The sequence below is a fragment of the Neomonachus schauinslandi genome, chromosome 15 (genome assembly GCF_002201575.2).
Source record: "Neomonachus schauinslandi chromosome 15, ASM220157v2, whole genome shotgun sequence".
Lineage (NCBI taxonomy): Eukaryota > Metazoa > Chordata > Mammalia > Carnivora > Phocidae > Neomonachus > Neomonachus schauinslandi.
Genome location: NC_058417.1, coordinates 41,659,402 through 41,668,469, shown reverse-complemented (window position 1 = coordinate 41,668,469; position 9,068 = coordinate 41,659,402). Strand labels below are relative to the sequence as shown.

At 59.4% G+C, this 9,068-nt stretch overlaps 1 protein-coding gene across 3 annotated transcripts in view; it reads right to left on the bottom strand.

Moving 5' to 3' along the window:
* RUNDC3A (RUN domain containing 3A) overlaps window positions 1-8,229 on the bottom strand; it is a 9,002-nt gene extending 773 nt beyond the window's left edge. The window contains exons 1-11 of one of the 3 annotated variants that reach the window (XM_021681632.1): window positions 8,025-8,131; window positions 4,195-4,310; window positions 3,676-3,824; window positions 3,408-3,493; window positions 2,358-2,447; window positions 2,172-2,252; window positions 1,919-2,084; window positions 1,660-1,817; window positions 763-900; window positions 532-638; window positions 89-108 (exon numbers count right to left, since the gene is read on the bottom strand). In XM_021681632.1, coding sequence (XP_021537307.1) covers window positions 89-108; window positions 532-638; window positions 763-900; window positions 1,660-1,817; window positions 1,919-2,084; window positions 2,172-2,252; window positions 2,358-2,447; window positions 3,408-3,493; window positions 3,676-3,824; window positions 4,195-4,310; window positions 8,025-8,131 — 1,218 coding nt within the window. Of the gene's footprint in view, window positions 1-88; window positions 109-531; window positions 639-762; window positions 901-1,659; window positions 1,818-1,918; window positions 2,085-2,171; window positions 2,253-2,357; window positions 2,448-3,407; window positions 3,494-3,675; window positions 3,825-4,194; window positions 4,311-8,024 lie in introns of those variants that run through there. The other 2 variants (XM_021681633.1, XM_021681635.2) reach the window with 2 other exon arrangements.
* Window positions 8,230-9,068: the final 839 nt, after the last annotated feature.

Here is a 9,068-nt window from a genome sequence, read left to right as displayed (position 1 = left end):
GGGGGGGGGGGGGGGGGGGGGGGGGGGGGGGGGGGGGCAACACAAAATGCATGCGTTGAAGTCCCGGACATTCGCTTGAAGGGAGCCACTAATTTGGCTCTGAGCTTCCTGGCAGCCAAAGAAAAGGGGGAAACAACGGTCAGGCAAGCGGTTCACAGAGTGCATGAGATAAGAGCAAATTAGGCGAAGAATTCCCCGAGAACCTGTGAGCCCCTTGAGGATGTCATGATGGCAAAAAGCCATTGAGCCCCCACCGTGTGCTACACTGGTGATTAATCAGCACCCCCGTGTTACCGCTGAGAAGGGCTCAGCAAGGTGAAGTGATGGACCAAGCTTGCACAACCGGAGAAGGCGCTGCTGGGGTTTGCAGCAGAGTCTGCCCAACACCCCAAACCAAGCTCTTAAATGCTGCGCTAAGCTCTCCGGAAGAGCTGAATGAAGGAGGGACTTGGTCAGGGTCTGACCGCAGGCCCCAAGGCCTGGCCTCAGCCCTCCTTGGAAGAATGTTGGGTGCCGGATTAGGGGGCTCACCGATGGGGCCCCAGGGCTCCTCGTCCCGTTTGCCCTCTCCCAGGCGCTGGGAGTCCGAGCTCAGACTGGCTTCAGCCGACAGCGGCTCCGTGCTCATGAAACTGTGTCTGTGGCAGAGCAGAGGGCTGATGTGCAGGCAGAAGCCTACAGCCTGCACCCCCCCACCCACTAGCCCCTCTTCCCCAGTAAGGGCCAGCACTCAGGCCCAAGCTGAGCCTGGCTGAGGCTTACCTCCGGTATAGCTTGGGGTTGTTCGCACCCTCTGCCCCATTGAGCGTTCCCAGTGAAGGCCATTGGTTGACCAGGGGCGTGGTGAGGTCTTTGGAACCCTGGGCCAGGGGAACGTGGTCACCGGGGATCAGACCTGTCCTGGGATGGGGAGGAGGGGTCAGGCCTGACTAGGAGAGGGAGCAGAAGTGGGGAAAGGGGGCTCGGCAAGGGGTAGGGGGGTTATGAATGAAATCTGGGCAGCAGAAATGGGGACAGAACATTGAGGACCAGAAGGGCAGATCCTGGGAGGTTGCTGAGGGTCAGAGAGGAGATGGGGATTTAGTTTGCTCATGTTCATGATGGGAGTTGGAGGGAATAATGGGGTGTTGTGGGACTCAAGTCAGGGTGATGGAGTGGGTAGAGAATAGAGTGGGAATCCTGAAGGGTAACGGAGTATCTTGGGGGATCATGCCCGGAGGTCACAGGGTGATGAAAAGGTTTAGGCGGAAGCTATCAGAAGGATGAGTAACAGTGAAGTCAGGGGTCACTGTGGGGATGATAGTGGTTACAGATCAGAGGGGTGTTGAACAGAGGGAATAATGCGATCGTGTTGAAAGTTGGCTGAGTAGCATCTGAGGTCCTTCTGAGTAATGTTGGGGTCGCAGCAGTAACGTTCTGTAGCCATGGTAGCTGATGGATGAAGTGGGGCGCCGGTTTTGGGGGGTATCCCTGGATCTTATGTTGAGGGTAATTCAGTTCACTGGGGAGGGGGTCTTGGGGTGGAGGTGAGGGGATCAGTGGTTTGATGCTGGCGGTTGGTGGCACTGGATGCTGTTATCAAGAAAGGTGATGTTAGAGTCAGTGGGGGCGATGTGGTCGGGGTGGCCGGGACGGGGGCAGGGCGGCGGCGGCGCTCACAGCTGCTCCTGCAGCTCCAGGATCACGCCTTCCAGCTCCCGCTTCTCGCGCTGGTTCTGCGCCGCCGCCTCCTCCAGCTGCAGCTGCAGCCGCCGGTTCTCCGCCTCCAGGTCCTTCAGCTGCGACTCGCGCAGGCGCACCAGCTCCTCCAGGTAGCCCTGCGGGGCGCCGGCTCAGCCCGGGAGGCCGGGCGCGGGGGTCCCAGCGGCCGCCCGCCCGCCACCCCGGCCCCGCCGCTCCCCCGCCGCGCATCACGCACCTTCTGCGCGTAGACGATGCGGAACTTCTGTTCCATCTTGTGCCATTTGCTGTACCAGCTGTCCTCGTCGGTGACGAGCGGCAGGTACGGGTGCTCGGGCGAGTTGTCTTCGCTCGTACTGCTCTCGGCGCTGTGCCGCTCCTCCTCGTCGGTCAGGTAGTCGTAGCTTGGGGGAAGGAGCAGTGGGCACGGCCCGCCCTGCCCGCCCGCCCTCCGCCGTCCCCGCACCCACCGCAGCAATCGCGCCGCTCACCTCTGGGTGAACTTTAGGTAGGGTGTGTAATCGATGACCACGGGGGTCTTCCCGTCCAGCACTTCGCCCTTTAGGCAGAAGCTGGGGGCGGAAGAACCACAGGGTTGGGGGGGGGCGGGTATGAGGGCATGCGAGTGTGGACATTCTCGGCTAAACGCCGCCGGCCACCGCCACCCAGACCCCTACCTGAAGTCTATGGCGCTCAGTCCGATCAGCATCCCGGTGAGGACGGTGGCTTCCTCCCGCAGCATGATGGCTCCCGAGTCATAGAAACGTCTGCGGGGGGCGGGGGGGCGGGGGGTACGGAGGGACTGATGGTGCATCCTCCTCCTCCTCCCAGGGAGACCCCACCCCTCATACCCCTGGCTTACTACCAACCCTTCCTAGAGGAAGTAGCTATCTCTCTCCCGCTCACCCCTCACATGTGGATCTTGTCTCTCCCTCAGAGTGGCGCCCACTGTGTCTCCCACGTATTAGAACGTGTGTTCCGGGAGAATACTCTCCTCCATCCCCTGAACTACCCCTTTCCCACCAAGTATGGGATCATCCAGATCCGTAAAGTCAGGAAACAAGTTCTAATCATTAGTGCTTGGCATACATGATGGTGCTCAAAAATATGTTGATGTGATCTCTGAAATGTGAGGACAGACTAGAAATAGAACGGAGTAAAACCATTAGGTTGTATGTGACCACTGGATGAAGGGGGGGGGAGGGGGGAGACCTGCCGGTGACTGTATTCAGTTTCAAACACACATCCTGCCTGTGACCTCTGCCCCTGAGACCCAATCTCTCTGCAAACCCACAATGCAGGGACTCAAGCTCTGCACACTGGGACAATGTAGTCCACCGTCCGCAAGTACAGACTGCTGCCCCTGTTTGGGGAGTAGGTAGGGCTCTGTGTTATAGATCATGGAACAAAGCCAACAGATAAAATGATACATAGTTGAGGCTTGTTCAGAGGCGTGTCTAAGGTAAGAGCTGTGCATGAGATCAGTACTGTGGAGTGATGGAGAAGAATGAATTTGACTTGGAAGAAATGGCGGTGATGCTAAAGGTGTGTCTGGGACTGCAAGGTCAGTGGCCAGAGCATAGTCTGGGAGAGGGAAGCTAGCAGTGCATGCTGGGAGTTGTAGTCCAGGTACTGAAGGTTGCTCCCGGAACTTAAGGATCAAGTTTGTTTAGGCAACGAACATGCACACTGGGACCTGTGGTCTGAGCTGATGGAGAGGGTCTCACCTGGTGGTCCGGGTGTCCCGCAGAGCTGTGGTGATGTATTCTGACATTCGCTTCTCCATCAGGGCCACCCGGATCCATGCCCGGCCCTGGAAAGCACACTCAACTTTACTTGTTGCCCTGAAGGGACCCAGGAGTACACCACTGTGTCTAGACCTCCTGTGGCTCTTCTACCCAGGAGGTAGAGTTGAGGAACAAGGAGCAGGCAATCCCCCCTGTATCCCCCTGCAACCAACAGCTGCCCTGGCCCTGCCCATCACAGGCCCCTCACCTTGGCTCGGGCTGTGCTGATGTTCTCCATGTTCTCAATGCTGCTCACACAATTGTTGGGCACTTTGCTGCAAGCCAGCCGGATATAGTCCCAGAAGCCCCGCTGCCCGTCTGAGCTGAACCAGCTCACCGGACCTGCTGGGGCACAGGCTGAGCCAGGGCAGGGAGGGGGCTCAGCAAAACCAGGGAGTTTGTAGAGGGTCCATGTAATGGGGTACACACATGCATAAGTATAAGCAGCCCCACCTGCACATAGTTCCTACCCCAAACATGTGCACACACATACATGTACACACAGGGCACGTACCTGCATGCCCACGGATGGGGCTTGTGGGCACCCACTGTATGTGGCCAAAAGACCCCCTCCCCTCTTTCCAGTGTGTGCATGGCTCAGCCAGAATTGGGGCCAGGGTCAATGATGGGGTTCAGAAAGCCACGAGGTAGATCAGAGTGGGTGGCCGGAAGCTAAAGGCTGGGAGTTGGGAGGGCTGGACAGTGGGGGCCAGGGAGCTGGGCCCACCTTTGAAACGGTGGCTGAGGATCTGCTCTAAGATGGCTGCAAAATTCACAAACTCCTCGGATGAGTCATCGATGGGCTCCGCCGTGTATTTCTCCAGCAGTGTTTTCACAGAGAACCTGGTGGGAGGTAGGGAGAGGGGGCAGTGGGGTGTCCAGTGAGAAGACAGGGTAATGGTGGTAGAGGAGGGGTGTTAGGCAAAGAGAGGGAGTGAAGGGCAGAGGAGAGGTCATGAAGAGCATGGGCGTGGGGGTGAGGCACATGGAAAGAAGGTGGGAGACGGGGGAGATATGCGTGACCACAGAGGCGCTGTGACATGGGAGTGATAGAGTGGCAGGTGGGAGACCGATTGACAAACAGGTGACAGGAGAGGTGACAGCCAGAGAAAGGAAGCTTCAGGAATAAGGTATGAGAGGGGACAGAACAGTAAGTAGGCAGAGGAGGCACCTGGAGTCAGGGAGCTGTCCCAGAGCCCCTTCCTTCTTGCCCATGCTTTGGAGTTGTGTTTTTGATGGGTGTGGGTTGGGGGTCAGCTAGGAGTTAGAAAGTGGGTTTGTAGCCCTGCCTGGAGCTGTCTTCTGCTATTGCTAGAACAAACTTCAGTCCCTTCGGTGGGGGGTGGGGGGGTGGGCGTCACTTGGGCCAGGGCATGTGAGTTGAAACTGAGCACATGGAGTGTGGGCCTGCAGGGGTGGCCAGGTGGGCTCTTAGCACATGGATGCCCCCCTTCCCCCTTCTCCTTCCTAGTTTGGTCGCCCACACACCAGCTGCCCAGAACCAGGCAGTGCAGAGCTGGGCTGGGTGTGTGTGTCTGTGTGTGTGTGTATGTGTGCAGGGTGTAGGTCTGACACACACACTGGGTGGGAGGGGGCATCGGCAGCAAATCTCTGGAAGGGGTCTTAGGGGCCCAGACACCTGGCTTCTCAGAGAGGAAGGGAACCACGGGAAGCCAATGGGGCTAAGAAACTGGAGCCCAGCAGTCCTCATTCCTCTCTGCAATCCTGCTTGGAGCCTCAGCTACCTCTGCAGTCCCTCCCCCTGCAATCTCCACCTGCCATCCCTGCAGTGGGGTGGGGCAGGAATGAGGATGCGGCTGGCAACATCCCATTATTGCCCTCTTGTGGGTGGAGGAGCAGGAGTGGGGGATCCAGGGCTACAGGGGCTGCTTGGAACTGCCCCTTTCCCCCTAAGCTTATCAAGGCCTGTAATGTGCCAAGCACTGCATGTACTCCTCATCCATCCTTACAACAGCTCTGGGAGGTAGGTCCTCTTAGCATCATCCCCATTTTACAGTTAAGGTGACCGAGGGTTCAAGAGGTTGACTGATCTGTTCAGAGTCACAGGGCTTGTGAGGAGTCAAGTAAGTCTGTCTGATCCCAAAGCCCTTGCTCTTTCTGCCACATCCTGTGGCCTCCTGCTGGCTGTCACAATTACCAAGGCCTAGGAGCAGCCCCTGCCTCCACTGCCTTCCACTCTGCAGGCTCCAGCCCTTAAGCACTGGCCTCTGAGGCTCTCAGGCCAATGGCAGACCTGAGCCAATGGACCCCCCTCCCTTCTCTTTGGGCTTAGAGCTGGTCTGGCCTGAAATCAGAGCCAGGTCAGTGCTGGGGTTTGTAGTGGGGGGAGGCGGCCTGGTGGACTCAGATCCTGTTTCCTTGTGATACCCTTGCGACCTTGGACAAGTCACTTAATCTCTCTGAGGCCCAAACAGGAATAATAGTACCTGCCCCAGACTCCAGGAAGGACTAGGGGAAGGGGCGTGTGTATAGCCCATTGGGCAGGGGTGGCCAGGAGCAGGGCCATTAATGGGAAGGTTGGCTCCGCCAGAAGGAGCCTGTGTTTGGGGCATTAGCTGGGCCTCATTGTGCAGCACACACCACCACCGCCCCCATGATATTTTCTGGTCATCTGGGTCAGCCCTCAGTGGGGGCCTGGGGCTGGTTTCAGCATGGCGGCCATCTGCCATCCATCCTCAGGGGTGCTGCAGAGCTGGCCATCGCCCCCGGGAGCCCCATGGTGTGCTCCCTATTAGAAGGTAACCTGCTGCAGGTTACCATGGAGACAGGGAGGCCAGGGCCCAGGGGAGCCCTTGGCCTGCTAAAGGGAACTGTTCTGGGAGCTGGAGGCGAACCACATGACAGGGATGAGGTGGCAGAGGCCCGAGGGGTTTCTGAGCCTTTGTCATGCCCCCAACCCCCTCTAAAACTCTATCCCTCACACCCCAGCTCTAAGCCCACTCTCAATCCGCCAGAACCTCTGTTCCTCCAGCCTAGGCCACAGGGAGCTCCCCCCTTCCCATACACTGGGGAAAGCAGGCAAGAGAAAGAAGAAGTATCTTCTTCTCAGGACAGGACATCCTTCTCAGGATGATACCTGATACCTCAGGTATCATCAGGACAGGGCGATTTTCATGGGCCAGGCACTAGGCTAGGCTCCTACGTGAATTATGCCATTACTTTTCCTTGGCGTGGCTGTTACATCTACAGTGGGGATGATGAGGCACCCAAGGCCCAGAGTGGTTAGGAGACTTCCCCACGGTTGCACAACTAATAACTGATGAAGTAAGAGCTTGACCTAGGATCCTCTGGCCCCAAAGGCAGAAACCTTTGTTTTATACCAGACTGGCAGGGTTTGAGGGGTGAGGGTGGAGGCATCGGCCTGTACTTTGGGCTGGGTAGGCCATTGCTGCACTCATTTCTTCTATAACATTCCAGGCATTTTTACAGAGGTCTGATGGTGTAGCACTGTGCTAGGGACTAGGATATAATGGTGTGAGACAGATGCAGTATGGCTGGGTGTGTGCGCAGGAACCTGGAAGGAGCTATGGGAGGCAGGAGCCAGGGCATCAGGTGCGTGCTGATTCCTGGGGGAAGGAGCAGGGCCAAGGCTTGTGTGTAGACAGGTGGGGGTGGCGAAGCAGGACAGTTGAGCCTGCACTTGGAGCACCCTGCCCTCAGAGGTGGCATGGGGGGGGGTTGCAGATGGAGAAGGCAGCTGGCAGGGGGGTCCTAGAGGGAGGGAGCAGGGCAGGTGAAACTGAGGGACAGTGGCTACCGGCTCAGGGCAGGGCAGTGAGGGTGAGTCACTGCAGGGCTGAGGCGGGAAGGTTCACTTCCTGGGCCCTCAAAAAGCAGATGAATCTTCCCAATGCTGCGACAGCCCCACCCTCAGGGACCAATGGCCCTGCCCTCCCAACCTCCTCCCTTGAACCCAGGAGACCCAGGCTTCCGCAGTCAGACCCTCACCCCTTCCCATGGCAGGCACAGTGCCCCTCACCCTTCACTGGGTGGATTCAGGGGCTTTGCCCACACCCCCAGTTGACCCTGCCACAGGCTGCAGCTGTCCAGAGATGGAGAAGGACACCGATCTCTGCTCCCGGGTTTGAGCATGGGAAAATCTCTCAGGAAAGCCTCACCCTGGAGAGGCCAGGCTGACAGGGGTGGGAGTCAGGGTATGCTAGGAGGGCGCTCGTCAGTGCTTCCCTGCCCACCCCGCCCCCGCCCCCAGCAGGGGAGCCAGCCATCCCACCCCTCCCCCTCACACACAATGTCACTTCCTGGTTTTCACAGGAAGCTGCAGTGCCAATGAAACACTCCTCAACCCCCAGGCCCCGGCCTGGGCATAGGCCTGACTTGGCCTAGAAGGGTAGGGACCAGACCTCCAAAGCCCCTCCTGGTCTGGGCCTGAGGGACAGTGGACGCGCTCCTCTTAACTCTGTGCTTCCTCCCTTTTCTCCGCGGCGGCTGTGCATCCTCCCGCGGGCACGCTCAGTCCATATTTTCGCAGCCCGCCCCGACGCCTCTCCCTGACCACCCCCCGCCAGCGGCGCCCACCTGCACACGGTGATCAGGTTCCTACGCTCCACGGCCACATTGCGGGAAGACGCTTTCTTGGAGGACAGCCCCAGAGCCATGGTGGTCTGGACAAAGCTCGCTTCCATCCAGATGTGCAGCCACTGCTGCCGCCACCAGCTGCCCCCCACCCCTCCTGGCGCCCCGGCCCCCCTGCCGGATCACGGCTGGGCCCTCTGCCCGCCGGGGCCCCTCGATGCCTGCACGGCCATCCCCCTGCCGCTGCTCCCGCTGCCCGGCCCCCTGGCACCCTCCCCCGGCTGCGATTCCGGAGCAAAACAAGGCCGGGGAGGGAGCTCTCCGAGGTGCTGAGCCGGGGCCTGTCACTCCCCCCCCTTAACCGCCCGCCCCCCTCGGCGGGTGACGTCAGGGCCCTCGGGCCCCGCCCCTGGCAGGCCGGGCACCAATCCGCAGAGGATGCAGAATTTGGGGGTGGGGGCTGGGGCCCCAGGGAGGACGGAGGGGGTCCCCGGAAGAGGCAGCGATTGGAAGGAGAAAGAAGGGGCATGTCGCCTGTTCTCCACTCCCACACTCAGGGCCAGGGGCCCCTCGCCTCGCGTCTCTGAGTTCCGACGACTGACCTCCCTTGTTTCTGACCTGTGATCGGTGGTGTCTGAGAGTTTTCCTCCTGCTGCCGGAGAAAGGAGGTCCTCACCCTCATCCCAGCCCCGTCTCCCCACCCATTCAGTATCCGCGTTCTCAGTGAGGCCGGGGCCAGGTCTACGTCCAGAGAGCGCAGGTGGTCCTACGCGCTAACCTAGGAGGCCAAGGAGCTGTCGGAGAGACTGTGTATCTGGGTTTTGACTTGTCAGCACCAACGGATGGATTCAACTGCTCCTAGGGTGGGGGATGGGAATCCAGAATAAGCTGTAGGAGCCCAGCGCCTGGAACCACTCAGGACAGTGAGACTAGACCGGCAGCTACGGGCCTGGACTCCGTGGAGGTTCCCAGCAGTAGGGCTGGTGCCCACAGTGGTGCCAAGGCACGGCTTTCTCTCAGAGTCCTACTCCCTCACATCACCCCAGG